This window comes from Mus pahari, chromosome 10 (assembly GCF_900095145.1).
Source record: "Mus pahari chromosome 10, PAHARI_EIJ_v1.1, whole genome shotgun sequence".
NCBI classification, from domain to species: Eukaryota; Metazoa; Chordata; class Mammalia; order Rodentia; family Muridae; genus Mus; species Mus pahari.
This window is the reverse complement of record NC_034599.1, coordinates 39937842-39963523: the sequence shown is the minus strand read 5'-3', so window position 1 is coordinate 39963523 and position 25682 is coordinate 39937842. Positions and strand designations below refer to the sequence as shown.

At 46.4% G+C, this 25682-nt stretch overlaps 1 protein-coding gene across 5 annotated transcripts in view; it reads left to right on the top strand.

The window, feature by feature from the left end:
- Nucleotides 1-25682, top strand: part of Kmt2a (lysine methyltransferase 2A) — an 81717-nt gene that overhangs the window by 45388 nt on the left and 10647 nt on the right. For 2 of the 5 annotated variants that reach the window (XM_029543345.1, XM_021206520.2), the window contains 20 exons: nt 2760-2906; nt 3205-3300; nt 3513-3633; nt 5427-5549; nt 6401-6585; nt 7866-8039; nt 8743-8853; nt 9139-9212; nt 9992-10185; nt 10374-10480; nt 12164-12301; nt 13739-13897; nt 14659-14776; nt 14893-14971; nt 15890-16050; nt 16418-16600; nt 16767-21009; nt 21502-21582; nt 22593-22657; nt 24660-24830. In XM_029543345.1, the coding sequence (XP_029399205.1) occupies nt 2760-2906; nt 3205-3300; nt 3513-3633; nt 5427-5549; nt 6401-6585; nt 7866-8039; nt 8743-8853; nt 9139-9212; nt 9992-10185; nt 10374-10480; nt 12164-12301; nt 13739-13897; nt 14659-14776; nt 14893-14971; nt 15890-16050; nt 16418-16600; nt 16767-21009; nt 21502-21582; nt 22593-22657; nt 24660-24830 (6730 nt within the window). The remainder of the gene's footprint in view (nt 1-2759; nt 2907-3204; nt 3301-3512; nt 3634-5426; nt 5550-6400; nt 6586-7865; nt 8040-8742; nt 8854-9138; nt 9213-9991; nt 10186-10373; nt 10481-12163; nt 12302-13738; nt 13898-14658; nt 14777-14892; nt 14972-15889; nt 16051-16417; nt 16601-16766; nt 21010-21501; nt 21583-22592; nt 22658-24659; nt 24831-25682) is intronic. The other 3 variants (XM_029543343.1, XM_021206517.2, XM_029543344.1) reach the window with 3 other exon arrangements.

Sequence of the window (25682 nt, the reverse complement as noted above, 5' to 3'; positions counted from 1 at the left end):
TTGTAGGGCTTGCATATAATGGCAAATGTGATAGTGTAGTTTGATGTTAATAGACAGACCCATAACATCACTGGTTAAAAATATCAGATTGCAAAATATCCATAAAGCATGATTATATTTGATTGGATGAGTGTTTTAAAGTATGTAGTCTGTGCATGGTGGCTTATATCCTTAGAGTCTGAGGCACAAAGAGTGTGATTTGAGGTCAGTCTAAGGCACACAATGAGTCCCTGCATAGTTCAGTGGTAAAACATTTACCTCCCATGTGCAAGGCCTTGGCTTCAATCCCTAGCACAGACAAATAATGAGTTGCTTCCTGTAGTCACTCTTTGAGAAGATAGTTTCTTAGAGCCTGTTATGAACATTTTAAATGCTAGGGTTGCTCAGACATAACAGAGACCGAGACCGTTCAGTCTGCAATGCCTGGTGACTATTCCAAGTCTATCCCTTCATAATCAAGTGCTGTGCATCCCAGCATGCCCCACCCACAAGGAAATGCTTCCTTTTATATCTCAGCCTTCAGCTTCTGTGAGTAAGCAGATTTGGAGGGGGAGGGCTGTGCATAGCAATCTCAGAATTCCTTACTTTAAAAAGTATTGGGAGCTGGTTGTCACGATGCACGCCTTTAGTCCCAGCACTGGGGAGGCAGAGGCAGGCAGATCTCTGTGAGTTTGGGGCCAGCCTCCTCTACAAAGTGACATTCAGGACAGCCAGGGCTGCACAGAGAAACACCCTGCTTGCAAAACCATAAAATAAGAAAATGGAGTGAAAGAGCCAACACAACACAGCTTTCACCTCCAAATTCAGGAGGCAGAGGGGTCCTTGTGAACTCCACCCTAGCCAGAGCCACGTAGGAAGACCCTGACTAAAGAAAAGAAAGAATTAGGGGCCGAGAGCGGCTCAGTGGTGAAGAGACTGGCTGCTCTTCAGAGGACCCAGGTTCAGGTCCCACACCACATCAGGTGGTTCACTGCAACTCCAACTCAAGGGATCCAGTTCCAAGCCTGGTCTTTGCTGCCATCCCACACACATTGAGGATAATACACATAAATAAAATTAGAAATAAGTCTTTAAAAAAGAATCAGAGTGCCCAACACAGTCTGCACTGTACTACTACTACTAATTATGACTAATTATATTTGAGGAATTTTCCATTAATTTTTTTTATGGTAACATATTTTAGGCCAAGCTTATAGGAAAACATAAAAAAAAAACCTAGTACCCTTTGCCTAGATTCTCCAAATGTGAATAGAGGTTCTTTTTCTGTTTCTGCCTATATGTATATATTTTTCCAAAATACAAAATGATTCTCAGTCTTTCAGCTAAGATCAAGTGTAAAGTAAGAAATGAAATGTATATACATATTCTGTTTTCTAAAGACTGAGTAGGTTGCAAACAGAAGCCACTCTGCCTCTATGATAGGGTGCATTTCCTGAAATCAAGGACACACTTGTGTAACCTCTGTGTAGTTATCACGAGTAGGAAGCCAACACTGATACACCGCTTGCACTTACTTGTAGGCCTCTTTAAGTCTGACCACTTGTCCCTGTAATAAAGACAGGGTGTTTCTTTGTTTAGTCAGAAGAAAATTGAAGGTTGTTACATTTTTAAAATACTACTTTTATTATGTTTAATCATGTGTAGGTGTCTCTGTCTGGGAGTGTGCGTGCATGAGCGCAGCATCCTCGGGGCCACAAGTCTAGGATTCTCAGGAATTGGAGCCCCCCTGGGGTGCTAGCCATTAAACTTAGAGGTCCTTGGGAAGAGCAGTACTGGTGGCTGTATTTTTTAAAATCCTCTGCCAATATAAGATGTACTTTTAAATTAAAGCTGGGAAGTGTAGCTCAGTCTCGCAATGTTTGAAGGAATTAAAACACACACATGTTAAAGCACATGTTAAAACACACACATGTTAAAGCCACCCTGCCTCCCACCCACCTTCTCTTTGTACAGTTTTGTCTGCACCTCTCTTGGGGTCTCTTCCTGCATTTAGCACATTCTCTTTCCTCTTTTGAGGCAGAATCTTCTGTATAGCCCAGGCCAGTCTCCCACCTCAAACTCTCACCTCACTCCTTAGCCTCCCAAGTGCTGGAATCAGAGGTGTGTTACACCATGCCCTGTTAAATCTTAGATTTTTTTGGTCATTTTATGATTCTGCCATTCCTATTTTGGTTGCCTGAACTCTTGTGTTGCTCTTAAGTAACTGCTTAATTCCATATGTCGAATTAAGTACAGGTCAAGTACCTCTTATTTAGATACTTGAGACCATAAATGTTTTAGGTATTTCCTTTTCATTCTTTCTTTTCAAGTTTTAGGATATTGCCTATATCTATACTTAAATATTTGGGAGAGGCATAAAAATAAAATTTATTTTACTTCATGTATTGTTATGCATATCTCAAAAGTAATCTTAGACAATAGGTTTGGTTTTTTTTTTTTTTTTTTTTTTTTTTTTGGAGACAGGACTTACTTTGTAAACCAGGCTGGCCTCGAATTTACAGAGTGCCACCTACCTCTCTCTACTGCGGGGATCAAAGGTGTGCACCACCCCAGCCAGGCTATACTTCTGATAGTGTCAGCTATGAGACAGAATATGTGCACAGTGAATGAGGGAGGTCACTGTAGAGTTTTCTTCATGTGTGTCCTGTAAGATGCAAGACTCACGTTTTGGTGCATTGGGTTGTCATAGTGGATGCCTAGGACCCACAGGATGGAATAGACGATGGTTATTATTTCTCTTTGTTTTCTTCCTGCTACAGTTTGTGTATTGCCAAGTGTGTTGTGAACCCTTCCACAAGTTTTGCTTAGAGGAGAATGAGCGCCCTCTGGAGGACCAGCTGGAAAACTGGTGTTGTCGCCGCTGCAAGTTTTGCCATGTGTGTGGAAGACAGCATCAGGCTACAAAGGTAGACCAAGTCCTGGCGCTTGGGGCTTCCTTGTTCCCCGTCCCCTGTACTGGGAATTTGTGTCAATATATACTGTCGACTGACAGTTTTTCTGACTGAAGATAATTTCTTGATTTTTTTTTTCTTTTAATTTTTGGGAAATAGAAAATAACTTTAGGAAAGAAAATCCAAAATTGAGTAAAATCTGTGTGATAAATTCCCTTATTACCGAGTGGCTTTGGGAGGGTGAACCCTGTGTTCTGTGGCGTATCTCGCGGGAGGCCATGTAACCTGTGCTCTGGCCGTTGTCTCCCCACAGCAGTTGCTGGAGTGTAGCAAGTGCCGAAACAGCTATCACCCCGAGTGCCTGGGACCGAACTACCCCACCAAGCCCACGAAGAAAAAGAAAGTGTGGGTGGGTACACACCGTGCTCCCTCCACAGGCATCGTGGTGGTTGGGTGAGGCTGGTGACTGGTAGCAGGGGCCCCTCCTTTAGTCCGCCAGCACTGCTTCACAGTGATCTCAGTAAGGCAATCAGATCAGGAGCAGCTGCATCCCCAGGCTTTGAAATAACAGAAGCCGCGAGCCCAGGAGATCCCTACTGAGTGCCTTTCATTCCTTTCCAGATCTGCACCAAGTGTGTCCGCTGCAAGAGCTGTGGCTCCACCACTCCAGGCAAAGGGTGGGACGCACAGTGGTCTCACGATTTCTCACTGTGCCATGACTGTGCCAAACTCTTTGCTAAAGGTACCTGGTGCTGAGTGACTGGTCCTGCTTAGTATTTGTGGGGACTTTGTGGAAGGACGTGGGACCCTCCTCACTGTGTCTCAGACGGGCTAGACACATGTTCTACTCCTGCCTTTTTATTTCTTGTTTGTTTTGTTAGTTTGTTTTGTTTTGTTTTGTTTTTAAGATGGGGTCTCTGTGGCCCTGGTTGTCCTTGAACTCGCTCTGTAGGCCAGACTGACCTTAACTCACTGAGATTCACGTGCGTCAGGCTCCCGAGTGCAGAGGTGGAGGAGCAGCCCCTCCTAGTGCTTCTTGCTTTTTTATTTACATAGATTGCAACTTGGACCATTTTTCTAACTAATATGGAGAGGATTATGGGGATATTGTTACTGCTACTTAGAAACTACTCTTCCAAAACAGTAGACCCAAAATGTGGTAAATACACACTCGATTTCAGAAGTGCGTTCAGGTGGTATGTAAACATTTTATTTCAGTAACTATACCAGAAGTCTGACCTAACACAGGCCTATAATCCCAGCAGGCAGGGCACAGAGGCAAGAGTGAAAGACCAGCCCCGGGAACTTAGCAACCCTGCTTCAGAATAAAAACTGAAGGGGAAAGCCAGGGATGTAGCTCAGTTGAGTTCTTGCCTGTCGATTGCAAGGCCCAGGGCTCAGTCCTCAGCACTGCAGACAATAACTGCTAAAACCGCGGCTGTGCATCCGGCCCACAACTTTAATGACTGACAGTGCAGGTGACATGCTCCTGTCAGTCTCTTCTCACACTCATCCTTCCCCTCCTCCCTCCTTCCCACCATTCTGTCGACTCTCGGGTCTCTGTCTTGCTGTGTAGTCCACACTGCCTTTTCCTCCTCAGTGCGGAGGCTGCAGATGTGTGCCGCCACACTCCACATGCAGTGAGCAGGACCGCTTAAGGATGTTGATGAAATAATGAACACTGTAGGGATGCCCGGACCGGTCAGACCTGCAGAGGCTGGCCTTGGAAAGCACTGGTCTGAGTTCTCCTATGAAAGCTGTAGGAACAGCAATGGATGACAGTGAGGACGTCTGCTCGGGGGAGAGGCTGGGGAGAAGGTTTACTGTAGACAGAGATGCGGGAGAACAGCCAGAGGAAGAGTCCAGACTAGGCCTCGGGGTGGGGGCAGGGAGTGAGAGAGGAAAGGGGAGAGGGGAGAGGGCAGAGGGCAGAGGCCAAGGGTAGAGGACTGAGAACTCAGTGGCTGGAGCACAGGAGTGAGAGGCTGGGGACAGCAGTGAAAGCAGCCCCTGTGGTAGAGAGGTTTGGGGTACGGGCAGGCTGGTGAGGACGACGCAGAGGAGCCACAGGTACTGAGTGGACCTCGACCTAGGTTTCTTTGGGACCTGACAAGGAAAAGAAATTCAATTTACTGTTTCTTACCTCTGTATTGTTACCTCTTTAAAAGCCTAAACATTGTGTTTGAAAGATATGGTATTCCTTCTGATTTCCACCACACAGCTGTAGTGCTGAGGCTGTTGTTAAATTCTTAATCCTCCTGCCCATGCCTCACAGATTTGAGCTACAGTTGTATTCTGCCGCCCCCAGCCTCCTTTGTGGCCCTCACAGATGTGTCTCAGTGTCTGAAGCTTTCCTATGAGCTCTGCGGCTCACAGCTCTCTTGATACCCCAGTGGGTGAGCGCCCTCTGGCTCTGAACTCCTGCTCACTAGAGACTCCAGGAGACAGTGAGCTTTAGATTAGGTCGACACACATAAGCCAGAGGCTATGAGGACTTTGGTCTGGGCCACAGCAGGCTACATCCTTGGCTTTCAGGGAACTTCTGCCCTCTCTGTGACAAGTGCTACGATGACGATGACTACGAGAGCAAGATGATGCAGTGCGGGAAGTGTGACCGGTGGGTCCATTCCAAGTGCGAGAGTCTCTCAGGTACAGAAGGTTGGAGTCTTTTGTTGTTTTTAGTTTCTTTCTAGTGCTACAAGTCCAGCCGCTGAGGGGCCTAACACTGTGGGGTGTCATTGGGTTCTTTGTGGTTTAGTTTTTGGTCTCCAGAGTGAGCGGCTGCACCGTCTTTTCTTACTGCTGAGACCTGGTGCCAGACTTTATTTGGCTCACAGTTCAGAGGAGTACAGGCCATCATGGTAGGAGCGTTGTGATCTTGGCCTGTGGTGTCAGCTGGCTTTCTTCTTTTCCTTTTTCATTCAGTTCAGGACCCTAGGGCCATATGCCACCCACAGTAAGGGTGGGGGGTCCCCCTCCTCATTTAAGCCTCTCTGGAAACCCCCTCAGACACAGCCAGGTGTATCTTCTGTGTGAGCCCAAATCCTATCAAGTTGATAATGAAGAAGAACTGTTACAGCAGTAATGTATCATGTGCACTCTTTTCTTTTCAATGGTTCCCTTTCTGGGCACCAAACCCTGATGGGTCTCCAAACCTGTTGCTTACTATCTACTCATGAGTTTATGTTAATAATGTCCCCTTTCGGGGTCAGAATGTGGATCCTGTAAGATGTGGTTCTCAGCCTGTGGGTCACAACCCCTTTGGGGTTCGAAACAGTAGCAAAATTCAGGTATGAAGTGGGGACGAAAATAATTTTGTGGTTGGGGGGGGTCACCACACGATTAAGAACCATATTAAAGGACGGCAGCATGGGCAAGGTGAGAACCATTGCTGTCATACACCAGCTCAGCTCAGAGCTAGCAGGTAGCTCTGGGTCTGCGGGGCAGTCCACCCTTCTCCCTCTCCCGCCCTTCAAAGGCCCTCATCACTCTGGGTTTTGTTTTCCTAGACGAGATGTATGAGATTCTGTCCAACTTGCCGGAAAGTGTAGCCTACACTTGTGTGAACTGCACTGAGCGGCACCCCGCAGAGTGGAGGCTGGCCCTGGAGAAGGAGCTGCAGGCATCCCTGAAGCAGGTTCTCACGGCTCTGTTGAATTCTCGGACTACCAGTCACTTGCTGCGCTACCGCCAGGTGGGCAGAGGGTCTGTGCAGAGGGGAGGCTGTGCTCCTGGGTGGTTTCACTAAGGGATGAAGTGAGATGCTTTTGCTAGTCTCTGCTTCACTCTTCATTTACTTTTTATTGTTTCTTCTCTTCGTCAGAACAAAGGACATTCTTTAGAGTTAAGAGTAGGGCCTTGGGGTTGGAGGGGATTGCTCAGTGGTTAAGAACATTTCCTGCTTTTACAGAGGACCCAGGTTTGATTCTCAGCTCACAGCAGTCTGTAACTTCAGTTCCAGAGGATCTATACCCTATCCAACATTCCTGGGCACCAAGCCGAAAGGTGTCTGGTCTGGGTGTACTGGAATACGCTTGTCATGCCAGAGGCCAGGACTCTGGCTGAGAGTTTGAGGTTTACATAGTAATTTCCCATCTCAGAAGGAAAGACAAAAGGGAAGTTCATGTGCCAGCACAGAGGGGGATTCAGTGAAAGGCTTCTTCAAGGGAGCAACCTGATCTTGGTTGCCTTTTAGAAAAGACCTTACTATGCCTTTCCAGCAAAGGCTGAGGAGGCTTGAGCCCGAAGGCAGCGAAGACAAGTAGCATGAAAACTTCTGTTGTCCGTAGACATTTATAAAGTGGTCATTGGTGACATAAGCAATCCCGCTGGAAGAGCATGTGTGTCAGCCTAGTACAGAGCTCGGTGCTGCTTTATCTTTCAGTATAAAGCTCCAACTTTCTTACCGTGTGCGCATGTGAGTGTGCGTGTGTGTTGATGGCATACTGTTACCCACTGAGCCATCTCTCTAGCCACTAAATTCCTAGTTTTTTTTTTTTTTTTTTTTTTTTAAGATTTATTTATTTATTATATGTAAGTACACTGTAGCCATCTTCAGTCACTCCAGAAGAGGGCGTCAGATCTCGTTATGGATGGTTATGAGCCACCATGTGGTTGCTGGGATTTGAACTCTGGACCTTCAGAAGAGCAGTCGGGTGCTCTTACCCACTGAGCCATCTCTCCAGCCCCAAATTCCTAGTTTTGATGTAGGAAAATTTCCAGCTATCTGTTCAAAGGATTGGATACAGTTCTGACCTGTTTTTATTCCACCTTTACAGATGACTGAGCACAACTCTCTTCTGTTTACCTAGACAAGCTGTTAGAAAATAGGCCCATCTTTAACTCCTGTTTAAGAACTCTCTGGCATTTTCATGTTCTGTGTTGTGTCTAGTGCCATCTTACTAGTTTTAATAGAATGTGCACAGATGCCTCTTTCTCGGTGTATGATGACAGAACCCTCTTTCCCGGCAACAGGCTGCCAAGCCTCCAGACTTAAACCCTGAGACGGAGGAAAGCATACCTTCCCGGAGCTCCCCAGAGGGGCCAGACCCTCCTGTTCTCACTGAGGTCAGCAAGCAGGATGAACAGCAGCCGTTAGACCTCGAGGGTGTCAAGAAGAGAATGGACCAGGGCAGCTATGTATCTGTGGTATGTCTGGAGCACATGACCAATTGTCCAGTGTTTTTGTTTCCGCTTCCTCGGCTCTTTGGAAGTACAGCTGGGTATAAGTAAACTTCAGAGTGATTCATACTGCATTTGCAGGTGGCATGCAGCGTCGGGGTCCCCAGCAGGGGCTGTTTCAGAAGGGTGTTGATTGGTGGTATCTAAAAGAATTATTTTAGTTGGCTTTAGTCTGAGTTACTTAAATTATTTTTATGTTACGAGGAAGCTCCAAACTACTTATGGAAAGTGCTAATGTGAAATTATTATGTCTCCTCTTTAAGCTTAGATCTGGATATTGTGTCTTCCTTTATTCATTTGTAGATAGATACCGTGAAGTTTTTGATCTTAAGGATGCATAGGGAGGACTCATTTGCTGTGTCATCCTTATTTACTGTTGAGTTGGTTCTTCATTTGAATACAAATATAAAACCTTTGCGCTTGTGTTGGGCACTTGCCACAAGAGAGCCAGGCTCTTTGCACTCTTGCCTTATTAGCCTGGTATCTCTTGATTGCTTCAAGTTAATTGTGAACTGAACCCTCAAGGCGTCAGAGAGTAATTCCACTGTGTTAAAATAGGTTGTGGGTTTCCTGTTGGGCTCCTGTGCTGGGTCATGATGGAGGGAGGAGAGGTGGCTCTGAGAACGTAGTACTATGCTATGAATTATTGATGTTTTATTTTTGTATACAGTTGGAGTTCAGCGATGATATTGTGAAGATCATTCAGGCAGCCATTAACTCAGATGGAGGGCAGCCAGAGATAAAAAAAGCCAACAGCATGGTCAAGTCTTTCTTTATTCGGGTGAATGAGATAAATAGTTCATGTTTTTAATGATCACTGTGTGTAACTGTCCTGTGAATTCCTTCTTTTCTTTTACTTGCTTAACACTGTGTTGAAAGCTTCTTGGGCTTTATTTCTTTTCTTTAGTTCTTTGGGGGGAGGTTGGGAAGTTGGTAAGTTTTCCAGCATAAGTGGTCTTTGCCTTGGCCTGAGACCTTGCTCATACTGACTAGACATTGGTGTGGAGGTGTTTTCCTTGGTTTCTACATGAACCTTCTCATTTGCATTCTCTTTGTTTTCTTGTAGCAAATGGAGCGAGTGTTTCCGTGGTTCAGTGTCAAAAAGTCAAGATTTTGGGAGCCAAATAAAGTATCAAGCAAGTAAGTAAGAGCGGTCTGTGAGAAGCGCGCCTGGCACTTGTAAATTTTAATACTAAAATCAACCAGCTGAAATGCCTGTTTTGTGCTGGCTTGGAAATGACAAATAACATTTGTGTTTGGCATGGGCTAGGACTTTTTTGTGTTTGTTATCTTGTTGAAATTCTAGTTTGACGTGTGGCATATGGGCAGCATGTGCTAGAACAATGTCATCGTGGCCATAGCGTGATCAGGTTCTGGGTTACTTACTGCAGCCTCTGCCTCCTCCTGCTTTTGATTTTTGATTCATACTCTTGAATTTTTATTCTAGTAACCTATTTTGATTTTTTTTTTTTTTTTTGTAGAGTTAGTCATGGTTTCTGGATGTTTAGTTAAAAGTTATGCATGCAGTCTTTCCCCGACTGGGGGAAGTACTGGGGAGTAGACCCAGACCCCATGGATTTGCCACTGAGATCCATCCCCAGCCATGAGTCACATGTTAAGATCGTTGCTTAGCTCACACGTGCGCGTACTCACCTGTACTCCCTGCAGGTGGAAGACTAAAGCAGGATGAGGAATTCAGGGCCAGCCTGGGCTACATTGTGAGAGCTGCCCTAGACAGGATTGAAGTGTTTAAGATGTTAAGTACAGTTAGGCAGTTTCCAGATTCTATGAGTATTTCTTCCATTCTGTGAGTGGCGTGGACATGGGTGGGTTCGAGACCTGCTGCTGGCGGGAGCGACTGTTGCATGGCTTGGGCTCATAGGCACTCAGTAAGTACTTACTGACTCGATTGTTTCCAGCAGTGGGATGTTACCAAACGCAGTGCTTCCGCCTTCACTTGACCATAATTATGCTCAGTGGCAGGAGCGAGAGGAGAGCAGCCACACTGAGCAGCCTCCTCTAATGAAGAAAATCATTCCAGCTCCCAAACCCAAAGGACCCGGAGAGCCAGACTCGCCTACGCCGCTCCATCCTCCTACACCCCCAATCTTGAGTAAGTCATTACATATCTAGATGCAGATGACTGGCTTAGTGTATCTAAGTTTAATATACTTGATCAGAGAATTTCAGATAACAAAACACCTTTTGTAAGTGTCTTATTTTATACACTACTCAAGCTGAAATCTCCCCCAGAACACCACAGTACTGCCAATTTTAACTACATATCTTTGGAATTCTAAGGTACTGATAGGAGTCGAGAAGACAGTCCAGAGCTGAATCCACCCCCAGGCATAGATGACAACCGACAGTGTGCACTGTGTCTCATGTACGGCGATGACAGTGCTAACGTAAGTACTTTGGGACATGCGGTCCTGGTTAATAAGGATGTCGCGTGACCATGTTCTTGGTACCAGTACCTGATGATTTTAATGAGTTTACTTCTGAGTTTGTGGCACCTAGAGTCATTTTTGGTTTTGTTTTCATTTCGAGACAGGGTCTTACCATGTTGCCCAGGCTGGCTAAGAACTTTTGATCCTCCTGCCTCAGCCCCCTTAGTAGCTGGGAATATAGATAACTGGCACTGTGTTTGGCTTTAGAGATTTTTTTTTTTAATTGTAGGGTTTTTTTTTTTTTTTAATGTGTGTGAATGTTTTACCTGCTTGTATGTATGTGTACTAATGTAGAGGTTGGAAGAGGGCATGGGATCCTCTGGACCTAGAGTCACGGATGCTCATGAGCCACCTCGTGGGCCCTGGAACCCAACCCAGGTTCCTTACCAGGCATCAAGTGCTCTTAACTACTGAGCCATGTCTCTGGTCCTGGCTTCAGAGAGGTTTGAATAAATGATTAGGTGATTCAAAAGGTGATTTGCCGTAAATGAAGTGGCTGATAACTAATCTTCAAAAATACTTGAAGTCTTCATCAAACATAAGCTGTATATATTGCAGCCTGTGTTTAATGTAAGTAGTAGAATAGTTTCTAGCCCAAGTTCTGACAGACTGCCTGATGTCATTCTGTTCCTTCTTGCCTGATAACTTTAGCAAGAGCTTGACCTCAACAACCTCAACAACCCTCAGTTCTATCCTTAAAATGAAATGATCCTCTCTCTCTCTCTCTCTCTCTCTCTCTCTCTCTCTCTCTCTCTCTCTCTCTCTCTCTCTCTCTCTCTCTCTCTCTCTCTCTCTCTCTCTCTCTCTCTCTCTCTCTCTCTCTCTCTCTCGTTTTGTTTTTGAGACAGGGTTTCTCTGTGTAGCCCTGGCTGTCCTGTAACTCACTCTGTAGACCAATCTGACCTCGAACTCAGAAATCTGCCTGCCTCTGCCTCCCGAGTGCTGGGATTAAAGGCGTGCGCCACCACGCCCGGCAAGATTTATTTATTTATTATATGTAAGTACACTGTAGCTGTCTTCAGACACTCCAGAAGAGGGAGTCAGATCTTGTTACGGATGGTTGTGAGCCACCATGTGGTTGCTGGGATTTGAACTCCAGACCTTCGGAAGAGCAGTCGGGTGCTCTTACCTACTGAGCCATCTCACCAGCCCCCACTAGAAAACATTCTTAACCCCTGGTCCATGTTTCCATTTCCACAAGGAGATAGTTTTTAACCTAGAGTGGTTATAAGGTTAAAACTTTACATTTGTAAAGTTTTTATTTAATGACTCTACACTGAGAACTTAAAATGCGTCTTTTAGGGATGGGGGCAGGTATTTGAGTTTCTGCACACATGAAGCCCTGTGTCAGCCCACCCTCATTGTGGGGAAAAGTTTTTAGTACAGTCTGGGAGAATTGAATTTCAAATACAGTTTTAAAGAAGTGTGCACATTTATGTAAACCTACCATATACTGTTCTTTTGTTTTTAGTAGAATTATAAAATATTTCCAGTTTATGGGGGAAAACTGAGAAAGAATATAGAAGAAACAGTGGAAAGTGGATTATGATTTAATCTCTAAAGAATTATAGTTTTTATTTCCTTGCAGTATCGTGTCTGAGGTCCAGCTAATATGAAGTCCTTTGATTTTATGTTCTTTAGGATGCTGGCCGTTTGCTGTACATTGGCCAAAATGAGTGGACACATGTGAACTGTGCTTTGTGGTCAGCAGAGGTGTTTGAAGATGATGACGGGTCACTAAAGAATGTGCATATGGCTGTGATTAGGGGCAAGCAGCTGGTAAGAACTCACTGTGCACATTTATGAAGGAGACCTCCTCCTGCTTTTAGTCTCTTTCTGTGCCTGACGCAGCCGCACTGGCTTTTGACAGCACTGCCAGCGTACTCGCTGGTAAGGATTGGTATATGCTGTAGGTCTGATCCTTTGAAGAAGGAAACAAAGCATCAGTTTAACACACAGCCACAGGATTAGCCCCGAGGCCAGGTTACATCAGCACTCTGAAGGTCAGAGAATAAACCCTGTGAGCACACATGACCGGGAAGATGCAGAGTAGTGGGAGCAGCTGAGAGCAGTCACAGTGGCATCGAAGGAGAAACATCTCAGAGCTGGAGTTTGACTGACCCTAAGGAGTCAGCAGGAAGGCAGAGTAGCACAAGCAAAGAAGGTGTGGGTGGTGGGGAGACCAGATAAGAGAGCACAGACTGCCTCAGTAAGAGCAACAGCCAGGGCCTGGTGAAAGGAATCCTTGATTTATGGGATGACACAGTGAGCTGTGACGCTCACTTAGGGTTACTATGGCTGTGATGAAATGCTATGGCCAAAAGCACCTTGGGGAGGAAAGGGTTATTTCATTCACATTTCCATATAACAGTTCATCATCAAAAGCCAGGGTAGAATACTACAGAATCTGTGAACTGGTTATCTTTATGTCATCTGAGAGGAGAGATGCAGCTGTAGGGCATTTTATCAGTTACTGATGGATGGGGGAGGAGGGGAGGGGAGGGGAGAGGAGAGGAGGGGGAAAACTCAGCACAGCAAAGCTGATGGATGGGGGAGGGCCCAGCCCATTGTGGGTGGTGCCATCCTGGGGCTGGTGGTCCTGGGTTTTGTAAGAAAACAAGGTGAGGACTGGGCTAGGCGGTGACACACACCTTTAATCTCAGCACTCAGGAGGTAGAGGCAGGTGGAGGCCAGGTCTACAGAGTGAATTTCAGGACATCCAAGGCTATATGGCATGGGCATCCGGGTTTGTCCTACTAGAGTTCCTGCCCTGGCTTTTGATGATGAACTGTTACATGGAAATGTGAATGAAATACCCTTTCCTTCCCGAGGTGCTTTTGGTCACCTCGTTTCATCACAGCCATAGTAACCCTAAGACAACTAGTTTCTTACTAGTAACATTTAGTAAATGAGTTGCTTGGGATCTAACGGCTTTCTTGCAAGGATATGTTTTTTGACATTGTTCTTCATAGTTTCATGTCTAATAAATCAGCTATGCATTATGGGAAAAAGTCTCAGTCCAAAGTCTAAATCCAGTTGTAGTGTTTAAATCATCTAGTTTCCACATTGTGTTTGTATCCTTTCCCTGTAGCTCAGCAGGCTAGCAATAGAGTGAGCACGGGATGCTCAGAAGGGAGACAGGGCACGTCTAGAGAGAGATGAGACGTGTCTCAAAGTGCCTGTCAGTCTAAACAGGGCTGTTCCTTCCGTACTCAGAGATGTGAATTCTGCCAGAAGCCAGGAGCCACCGTGGGTTGCTGCCTCACATCTTGCACCAGCAACTACCATTTCATGTGTTCCCGGGCCAAGAACTGTGTCTTTCTGGATGATAAAAAAGTGTATTGTCAGCGGCATCGGGATTTGATCAAAGGCGAGGTGAGAAGCTCAGTTGTTTGGTTGCTTCTATTGAAGCTATTAATAACACTCTATTATCTGAGAGCAAACTAAAGTTCGCAGTGAAATTAGCAAAAGGCAGTGATTTACTGGCCTTGCCTCCACACATAGCCTCTCATACTAGAGTGGTGTATTTGCGGTATCGATGGTCTACGTGAATATGTACACATATGCATTTCCCCAGAGTCATCGTTTATATCAGGGTTCACTCTTGACGTTGTACATCCTGTGGATTCAGACAAATGTCTAATACTGTGTGTTCATCACTGTAGTCCATATAAGTATTTTCATTTTTTAAGAACTCTGTGTTCTACCTGTTTTTTCTGTCTTTCCCCCTAAAAACCATTGATTTTTTAATTTTACTTTATTATTACTATTTTTTGCTAATATCTACAAGTGCTTTTACCCTACATCCAAGCAGTTTCTACTTCCAGGGTTTCTTATGGTTGGAATCTTGGGGTTAGTAGCTTTTCTGCTTAGCAAGAAGGTTTGAAGATTCCTCCTCCTCTTTTGAAATCTCTAAGAATTTAGGAGGGAAATACTAAAAATAGCAAGATGGTAAATGCGGTTTTGCCCTTTTCAGATGTACGAAGACATCATCTCCTGTTTTAAGAAACGAAGGGTGGTAATAAAACAGAAGGGTGATTTTAAGATAGGTTCTCTGCTTTGTCTGCAGAGGTTGGTACCCTGAAAGTAATGTGAAAAGGAATAGTCCACTAACAGCAACCTTGGATTCATTTAAGGTGGTTCCTGAGAATGGATTTGAAGTTTTTAGAAGAGTGTTTGTAGATTTTGAAGGAATCAGCTTGCGCAGGAAGTTCCTCAATGGCTTGGAACCAGAAAACATCCACATGATGATAGGTAGGACCCAGGCCTTCCTTAATGGGGAGGATCTATTATCATTTGTGCTTTTCTGGTCCTTGGTTAGAAAATGATTCTCCTCACCATTTCTTCTAACCAGTTCTTTCCTTGGTTAGGCTCAATGACGATCGACTGTTTGGGAATCCTGAATGACCTCTCTGACTGTGAAGATAAACTCTTTCCTATTGGATACCAGTAAGTCCAGTAAAGACAGGGCATGGCAGCCCTACATGTAGCATGGCTCCCTAACAGTGTAGGTCATTAAAGGTGGACTTGATAGCTGCCTTCAACTATTGTAAACCCACTACATAGTTAGGCTCACTCAGGTTGTCCTAACACTCACAGTCCCCGTGCCTCAGTGTCACGAGTACTGGGATTATAAGCTTGCATTACCCTGCCCAGCTAAAAGATTGTAAGTGTAGTGTGGCTACATAGTGAGAGACCCTGTCTCAAAGCAAACAGTTTATAACCTGGTATGTGAATTAAATTGTTTAAGTACTTGACAAGCTAACAGTGTGAGATCCAACCCCCTTCTAGAGCCTCTCATGGTTGTGTACACCTTTAATACAGGCACTTCGGAGGAATCTCTATGAGTTTCAGGCCAGCTAGAACCACAGGGAGGTCCCTACATCTCCCTCTTCAGAATCTCATTTTGTAGTGCATTCTCCAGTTCTGAATTCCAGCTCCCTTAATGCCTGTGTTTGTCTGGTAGTTCTTTGTACAAACATGAAGCAGTTGTATTTCTCTTGTTTTGTAGAACTTTACTGACAGTGTTTGAGCTGTTTTTAGAGTCTCAAGTTCAGTGCACTGTAAGGCATTAATCCTTCACGGAAGGCGGTGACGTAGTTACTGTTTTTCTTTTTCAGTGGTTTAGAATATTTTACTATTTCTGGTATCGTTTTAAGAAGTCATACAGCTTTCTGAAAGTATACAAAACATCGGGGACGTCACAAAGTTTAAAACCACCACATTTTGACAATCTCTACCAAGAACCTAAGAAATAAAGCTGTGTTCTATAAGTTGAGGAGACCAGAGAACCCATGATGAGGAGAAATTTGGGAAATGATAGTTTGTACATATATCGTCCATTGTGGTTTTTCCCCCATTTGCCAGGTGTTCTCGGGTGTACTGGAGCACCACAGATGCCCGCAAGCGCTGTGTGTACACATGCAAGATCATGGAGTGCCGTCCTCCTGTCGTAGAGCCGGATATCAACAGCACGGTTGAGCATGATGACAATAGAACCATCGCCCATAGCCCACCATCCTTTATAGGTTAGTCCTAATCCAAGCAGGACTTGTACTTAAGTTTATGACTATGCACTGGGATTGGAAAATGACAGTCATTTAATTCGGGACACCTCATCTGTTTCCAGTTAGATGTTTATCTAATAGCACTCTTTGTGTATGTGGGGGGGGAGGGAGGGAGGGAGAGAGGAGCATAGGATGTGACAGAAGACAACTAGATAGCTTGTGGGACTTGGCTCTCTTTTTTTCACCATGGGTTGCGGGACTGAACTCATATTTGAGCACTTTAACCCACTGCAGCCTGCCAGCTCTGATAGCTAGTGGGCTTTATATTGGTCCATTTGTTAGCTATTTAAACTGAGTTCTTCCAGCTACACATTTTTATTTATCATAGATGCGTCGTGTAAGGACAGTCAAAACACAGCTGCAATTCTCAGTCCTCCGTCACCAGATCGGCCTCATTCACAGACCTCAGGCTCCTGTTATTATCATGTCATCTCGAAGGTCCCTAGGATTCGAACACCCAGCTACTCGCCTACACAGAGGTCCCCTGGCTGCCGCCCATTGCCTTCGGCAGGTAAAAGCCTTGTAGACTCACCGACCGTTCTCTTGGGCAACCTTAAGTCTATGACTTTTACTAATCAAAAGGTTGCCTATAAACAGGTATATCCAAATGGTTGAAACTAGTGACTTGGCACATTTGTTCTGTCTTTGATCAACTTTCTTTTTTACCCCTTGTTCAGGAAGTCCTACCCCAACCACTCACGAAATCGTCACAGTCGGCGACCCCTTACTGTCCTCTGGTCTTCGGAGCATTGGCTCTAGGCGTCACAGTACTTCTTCCTTGTCACCCCTGCGGTCCAAGCTCCGGATAATGTCTCCAGTGAGGACAGGGAGTGTTTACCCCAGGAATAGTGTTTCCTCAGTCCCCAGCCTTGGGACTGCTACAGATCCCGAGTCCAGTGCCAAAGCATCGGATCGCGGAGGGCCGTTGAGTTCAAGTGCTAATCTCGGGCACAGCACTCCCCCCTCTTCAAGCTCACAAAGGACAGTGGCCATTGGAGGCTCCAAAACCAGTCATCTGGATGGGTCGTCACCCTCGGAAGTGAAGCGGTGTAGTGCTTCAGACTTGGTACCCAAAAGCTCCTTAGTAAAAGGAGAGAAAAACAGAACTTCCAGTTCCAAGAGCACAGATGGATCTGCACATAACACAGCTTACCCTGGAATTCCTAGACTGGCGCCACAGGTTCATAACCCAACTCCTGGAGAACTAAACATTAGCAAAATTGGCAGTTTTGCTGAAACCTCTACAGTGCCCTTTTCTTCTAAGGATACAGTGTCCTACCCACAGCTCCACTTTAGGGGGCAACGAAGTGACAGAGACCAGCACATGGATCCTTCGCAGTCAGTAAAGCCCTCTCCAAATGAAGATGGTGAGATTAAAACCTTGAAGCTCCCTGGTCTGGGCCACAGGCCATCCATTCTACATGAACACGTAGGGTCAAGTTCCAGAGACAGGAGACAGAAAGGGAAAAAGTCTTCTAAAGAGACCTGCAAAGAAAAGCATTCCAGTAAATCCTTTCTGGAACCTGGCCAGGTGACAACCGGTGAGGAAGGAAACCTAAAGCCAGAGTTTGCTGATGAGGTGTTGACTCCTGGGTTTCTTGGACAACGGCCATGTAATAATGTTTCATCTGAGAAGATTGGAGATAAAGTCTTTCCTCTTTCAGGAGTCCCTAAGGGTCAATCCACACAAGCAGAAGGATCTTCCAAGGAGTTACAGGCACCCCGGAAGTGCTCGGTCAAAGTGACACCTCTGAAAATGGAAAATGAGAATCAATCCAGAAACACCCAGAAAGAGAGTGGCCCTGGCTCCCCTGCACACATAGAGTCAGCATGCCCAGCAGAGCCAGTCTCAGCTTCCAGAAGCCCAGGAGCTGGCCCAGGGGTTCAGCCGAGCCCCAACAATACCTTATCCCAAGATCCTCAAAGTAACAACTATCAGAATCTTCCAGAACAGGACAGAAGCCTGATGATTCCAGATGGCCCCAAGCCTCAGGAGGATGGCTCTTTTAAAAGGCGGTACCCCCGGCGCAGTGCCCGTGCACGTTCTAACATGTTCTTTGGGCTCACCCCACTGTATGGAGTCAGGTCTTACGGTGAAGAAGACATTCCATTCTACAGCAATTCCACTGGGAAAAAGCGAGGAAAGAGATCAGCAGAAGGTCAGGTAGATGGGGCCGACGACTTGAGCACTTCTGATGAAGATGACTTATACTATTACAACTTCACTAGGACAGTGATTTCCTCCGGTGGAGAGGAGCGGCTGGCGTCCCATAATTTATTTCGGGAGGAGGAACAATGTGATCTTCCAAAAATTTCACAGCTGGATGGTGTGGATGATGGGACAGAGAGTGACACCAGTGTCACTGCCACAAGCAGGAAAAGCAGCCAGATTCCAAAGAGAAATGGGAAAGAAAATGGAACAGAAAACTTAAAGATTGATCGACCTGAAGATGCTGGCGAGAAAGAGCATGTCATTAAGAGTGCTGTGGGCCACAAAAGCGAGCCAAAGCTGGATAACTGCCACTCTGTAAGCAGAGTGAAAGCACAGGGCCAGGATTCCTTGGAAGCTCAGCTCAGCTCCCTGGAGTCGAGCCGCAGAGTCCACACAAGTACACCCTCAGACAAAGCCTTACTGGATACCTACAACGCCGAGCTGCTGAAGTCAGATTCTGACAACAACAACAGCGACGACTGTGGGAACATCCTGCCTTCAGATATCATGGACTTTGTGCTAAAGAACACGCCATCTATGCAGGCCCTGGGTGAGAGCCCGGAGTCCTCCTCCTCTGAGCTCTTGACTCTTGGTGAAGGACTGGGTCTTGACAGTAATCGGGAAAAGGATATAGGTCTTTTTGAAGTGTTTTCTCAGCAACTGCCAGCAACAGAGCCTGTGGACAGTAGTGTCTCCTCTTCCATCTCAGCAGAGGAACAGTTTGAGCTGCCTCTTGAGCTGCCGTCTGACCTCTCGGTCCTGACCACCCGCAGTCCCACTGTCCCCAGCCAGAATCCCAGCAGACTGGCCGTAATCTCAGATTCAGGGGAGAAGCGAGTGACCATCACAGAAAAGTCGGTAGCCTCTTCCGAGGGTGACCCAGCCCTGCTGAGTCCAGGAGTAGACCCTGCTCCTGAAGGCCACATGACTCCTGATCACTTCATCCAAGGACACATGGATGCAGACCATATCTCCAGCCCTCCCTGTGGCTCCGTGGAACAAGGCCATGGCAACAATCAGGATTTAACTAGAAACAGTAGCACTCCTGGCCTTCAGGTACCTGTTTCCCCCACTGTTCCCATCCAGAACCAGAAGTATGTGCCCAGTTCTACCGATAGCCCCGGCCCATCTCAGATCTCTAATGCAGCTGTGCAGACCACTCCACCCCACCTGAAACCAGCCACTGAGAAACTCATTGTTGTTAATCAGAACATGCAGCCACTTTATGTTCTCCAGACTCTTCCAAATGGAGTGACCCAGAAAATCCAGTTGACCTCTCCTGTTAGCTCTACACCCAGTGTGATGGAGACAAATACCTCGGTATTAGGGCCCATGGGAAGTGGGCTCACCCTGACCACAGGACTAAACCCAAGCTTGCCACCCTCTCCGTCTCTGTTCCCCCCTGCTAGCAAAGGATTGCTCTCTGTGCCTCACCACCAGCACCTACATTCCTTCCCCGCAGCTGCTCAAAGTAGTTTCCCACCCAACATCAGCAGTCCTCCTTCAGGCCTGCTCATTGGGGTCCAGCCTCCTCCTGATCCCCAACTTCTGGGTTCAGAAGCCAACCAGAGGACAGACCTCACTACTACAGTGGCCACTCCATCCTCTGGACTCAAGAAAAGACCCATATCTCGTCTGCACACTCGAAAGAATAAAAAACTTGCTCCCTCTAGTGCCCCTTCAAATATTGCCCCTTCTGATGTGGTTTCTAACATGACGCTGATTAACTTCACACCCTCCCAGCTTTCAAACCACCCCAGTCTGTTAGACTTGGGGTCACTTAACCCTTCATCTCACCGAACTGTCCCCAACATCATAAAAAGATCTAAATCTGGCATCATGTATTTTGAACAGGCACCCCTGTTACCACCACAGAGTGTGGGCGGGACCGCTGCGACAGCAGCGGGCTCATCAACGATGAGCCAGGATACTAGCCACCTGACATCTGGGCCTGTGTCTGCCTTGGCATCCAGTTCGTCCGTCCTGAATGTGGTATCCATGCAAACTTCAACAACCCCTACAAGTAGCACATCAGTTCCAGGTCATGTCACCTTAGCCAACCAGAGGTTGCTTGGGACCCCAGATATTGGCTCAATAAGCCATCTTCTAATCAAAGCCAGCCACCAGAGCCTGGGCATTCAGGACCAGCCTGTGGCTTTACCACCAAGTTCAGGAATGTTCCCCCAGCTGGGGACGTCACAGACTCCCTCTGCTGCTGCAATGACAGCAGCATCTAGTATCTGTGTACTCCCCTCTTCTCAGACTGCAGGCATGACAGCTGCATCCCCTCCTGGGGAGGCTGAAGAACACTATAAGCTACAGCGAGGAAACCAGCTCCTAGCTGGCAAAACCAGTACCCTGACTTCACAGCGGGACCGGGATCCTGATTCTGCTCCGGGGACCCAGCCGTCCAACTTCACCCAGACAGCAGAAGCTCCTAATGGTGTGAGGCTGGAGCAGAACAAGACTTTACCCTCAGCTAAGCAAGCCAGCTCCACCTCTCCAGGGAGCTCCCCATCCTCTGGACAGCAGTCAGGAAGTTCCTCGATGACAGGTCCCACTAAACCAAAACCAAAAGTCAAACGGATTCAGCTGCCCCTAGACAAGGGGAGTGGCAAGAAGCACAAAGTTTCCCATTTGCGGACCAGTTCTGAAGCACACATTCCACACCGAGAAGCCAACCCCACACCCCAGCCCTCAGTGACACGGTAAGTGATGTGCAGCTTAATTCTGCAGCTGTGGGATTGTGTGCTCTGGGTGTGACACGGCTCGCAAGGTGCTCTCGTGGTACTCTGAGAGTTCTTGTCACTTAGGCTTTCGTCGTGATTGGTGGAGCTAAGACTACCGTAGTGCACAGTTTGACGGGAACTGCAGCATTGATTGTCCTTTGCTTTGATTTCCGACACAATGCTCATCCTTGGTCCTGCTTCTGCTCTGCTGTGGTTCAGGGATGGGTTTGGGGGTGAGGGAAGGATAGTCCTGTCAGAGAAACGAGGGCTCCTACTGTGGAGTCTCATGGAGCCCTCTCTGTTTTAGCAGCTCATTGGACGTATACCGTCTAAAGCATGGAGGACACTTCCCTTTCCCTGTGCCCCTTACCAGCTTTTGTGGCCATAGTTACTGTTGCAGGCTTGTGAACTTTATCTGTACAATGTGTATTTGCTGATGGTTGCTTGAAAAGATACAGTTCTTTCTTGTAGGACTCCTAGAGCGGACAGGGAGCAGCAGGATGCAGCTGGAGTGGAGCAGCCATCACAGAAGGAGTGTGGGCAGCCCGCAGGGTGAGCTGCAGATGACTGTTTACCACCTGTAGAATAGGCTTCCTCCTGATTTGCATTGGGTTTGTTGTCAAGCGCGTTCTTGACAGGCATCACATGGTATGGATGTCTTTAATCCCAGATCTAGGGAAGCTTAGGCAGTCTAACCTCTTAGCCACTGAGCCATCTCTCCAGCCCCATAGTTTGATTTTATTCTGCAGATATTTCTATGTGTACTCTCTGTAAACATGGACGTACTTTTATATTACATGGATGCTTGCTGTACTCACTGTTTTTGTTTTTGCACTTAATTGGTTTATATACCTCTTCCTGGGCTGACATGCATGCATGCTGTGTTCCAAGTGTTTCTTTGCTGCTTCTAGTGCTGTTGTATGATCTACATTATGTAGTTGGCTTCATACATATTAGTATGTACTCGGGCTGTTTCGAGAGTTACTAAATTGGGAAAAGTGAAAATAGATGGTGCAGCTGAGCTGTGTCCTCAGTTAAGCCACCTAACTTAAATTGTATAGCACTGTCCTGAGAAGTGGCTTTGTAGTCTTCCTCCTGTAAGATCAGGAGGAGAATTTCAGAGATACAGTCCACAGCCGCAATCAGATATTTTTTGCCAACTTTTGGGAAGAAATTTCGTAACGGATGGTCTTAGGGCTGGAGAAATGGCAAGTAGTTAGTATGCTTCCAGTTCTAACAGGATCGATCTAGTGCATCCCCAGCTAACGGATCTAGTGCATCCCCAGCTGCTGTGGGCACCCACAGAGTCACAGGACACCTACACACACTAAACATTTAAAAATCTGCTGATTCCTGAATCTCACAGTGGAAGGGACTGTTCAACACCTGGACATACACACACACACACACACACACCAATAATAACAAATTTTAAAGCGCTTTATGCTCATGTTCTTGGTAGTTGTTTTAAATAAATATGGCAGATTGGGAGCAGTTGTTTTTATCTTTGAGTAGAAACCCAGCTGGCCTGGCCTCTAATGTTTGGTTGTGTTTTCATTTAGACCACTGGCTGCTCTTCCAGAGGTCCAGGCAACACAGACTCCAGCAAATGAGCAAGAAAATGCAGGTATGTGGTTGATTAATAAATTATAGTAGAGAACTGTAAAGCCAGAAGAACTGTGTAAAAATCATATGCTAACTGGGCGTGGCGGTGCACACTTGTAACCCCAGCACTTGGAAAGCTGAGACAGAATTGTGAGTTCAAGGTGAGACTGAGCTGTACAGTAGGCTCAAGAGCAGCCTGTGCTACATCACAGACTAAAACACAGAGAATCACCTGCATTATTTCCTGATTGTCTAGACAGGAGAAAAGCAGACTCAGTCGTAGGGTCCCGTGAGCTGTGATGTGCAGTCATAGCGTCCCAGCAGTCTTCAGTTGTGTTGTCTGTCATTGTCAAGGTCAGATCCTCTTTTGCTAAACTAGTGACAGTTTTGGTAGCTGTTGATAACATTTAGTTGTCTTTGAAGGTGTTTCTCATATCTGATGCACCTTGGGGTAAATTCCCTTCCGGAAACCGAAGCACTCTCTCTTAGGTGTTTGGGATTTGATCGTAGACCCACATGCACCCACAGCTCTGCTGTGGCCAGGTGTAGTTTGGCCACCTTATAATTAGTATAGTACCCACAGAACCTGAGCACACAGCTCAGGAGGCAGAGGCAAGAAAGTTGGCACAAGTTTGAAGCCAACCTGGGCTACACTACATAGTGAAGCCCAAGCCAACCTTGACCTCAGAATGAGCTCTTGTCTTAGGAAAGCAAACAGACTGACTAAATAAATGATCATCAAACATGACTTCCCAGACGAGATAGGCTTAGGCTTGGGATTTGAGCTCTTACTATATCCTACTGACTGGCCAGTTCCTCAAGCCCAAGGCCTCATTACAGGCAGGCATGTAGCTGAGTAGTCGCCAGAATCAGTTAGGTTCAAATCTCATGCTTACTTTAGCTGTGTGAGCATGGCTTTTACTTGGCCTACTTCAATTTCCCCATGTTTGTTCGTGTATTCATTCATTAACTCACTCACTGCTTTGAATGAGGTCTCACTGTCTTGTCCTCGTTGACCTAGAACTTTAGGGTAGCCCAAGCTAGCTAGCATTGACCATCCTCCCTCAGCCTCAGAACAGTAGGGTTACAGGCAGGCATCACCACACCCAGCTCGGTTCTCTTACCTTTAAAAGGGAGTCCAGCTGGGCTTGGCGGAGCTGCAGTACTTGGGAAGCACAGGCAGCACAGCCTGGGTAGCAAGCTCCGAGGCCGTGCTGGCTACAGGCTAAGCCCTTATCTCAAAAAGAGTCACAAATAACACCTACCTTTGCCGCTGTTAGGATTCCATGAGCTAATGTAGGTGAGGTTCTAGAAGAGTATCTGAGACATAGTCAAGCTTCACACATAGGAGGGGGTTTGGGTTTGCTTTGGGTTGGCTCCTATTAAGAGCAGTTATGTAGCCGGGCAGGAGTAGCGCACGCCTTTAATCCCAGCACTTAGAAGGCAGAGGCAGGCGGATTTCTGAGTTCAAGGATAGCTTGGTCTGCAAAGTGAGTTCCAGGACAGTCAGGGCTACACAGAGAAACCCTGTCTCGAAAAAAGAAAAAAGGGGGGGGGGAAGAGCAGTTATGTATGGAAAAATGACCACATTGTCATACTAGAAGCTCTGCTACAAAAAAGAAATCTATTAAATACACCAGCACACACGCACACCATTTTAGAACCCAGGGCAAGTTCTTGAGCCTTGGTGCTCTTACTGGCGAATCGGAATAGCACTGGATTCAGCATGTCCTCAAAACTGGAGGTGGTGCTTGTAGAGCAAGTCATTCCCAACCTCCTAGTGCTGTGACTTTCGTGCTGTGGTGACCCCCAACAATAAAGCGATTTGTGTTGCTACTTCATAATGGTCATTTTGCTGCTGTTGTGAATAGTAATGGACATATGTTTTTACAGATGTCTTGTTTTTACGAGCCCCGTGAAAGGGTCATTTGTTGGGACCCACAGGTTTGAGAACTGCTGGTGTAGATCATTCTGCACAGAGCACTTGGTGCACACTGGCTTTAGCAAACCTTTTTCCATTGTAGAACCTAAAGCAGTGGAAGAAGAGGAGAGCGGTTTCAGCTCTCCTCTGATGCTTTGGCTCCAGCAAGAACAAAAGAGGAAAGAAAGCATTACTGAGAGAAAGCCCAAGAAAGGACTCGTTTTTGAAATTTCAAGTGATGATGGCTTTCAGATCTGTGCGGAAAGTATTGAAGGTGAGTGGCTTGTTAGGTCAGCCTTCCATCAGGCCCTGCTGCAGTTGCTCCTATGCGCAGGAGAAGCTTGCCTTGTTGAAGAGCCACGATCATTCTTGACAAGTGCTAAGAGCTGCAGGTTGTGTGGTACACACTTAGAGCTGCTCTCTCAGCTCTTCTCGGTACCTCCTGCGGTGCCATCTCTCCTCTGTGGATTCTCCCGCATGCTTTCTGAGTGCTCCTGTCTGTCCGCTTGGTGACTGCCAGCTCTACCTCATCTGCCTCATAGAGCAGGGAAGCTCTCTATGCAAATGTTATGGTCCAGTTGCACCCATGTAGGCCTGGGCTCTCAGGAAAGGCTGTGAGTTTAGTGGGTGAGTTGGGGCTGTCCAAAACCTGGGAAGAGGACCAAACAACAGAGCCACTTAAAGAGCTTTGCACAAAGAGAATGAAATGTAACAAAGTTAGAAAAATTTTGGTTTTCAGTAGTATTGGATAGAAAATGACTTAGAACAGTGAAAGGAAAATTGGGAGGTGAATCGGGCACAAGTTGGCAAGAGAGTCTATAGTGACAACCGATGAGACCTTTGACATAATTCAGGAAGCTCCATGGGAAAATGAAGGAAAGGTGGAGGGACATGGTAACTCTGTGGATATGAGGAGAGAGAGAACAGTAAAAGATACTGGATCTGGATGTGGCCTAAGCTGAGTGGTGGTGTCACATTCCTTTAATCCTAGCACTTAGCAGGCAAGGGCAAGGCAGGTCTCTGAGTTCAAGACCAGCTTGGTGTATAGAAAGTGCCAGGAGAAGCAGGGCTTTCCTGTCTAAAAACCCTGTCTCAAAAAAACAAAACAAGAGCCGGGCATGGTGGC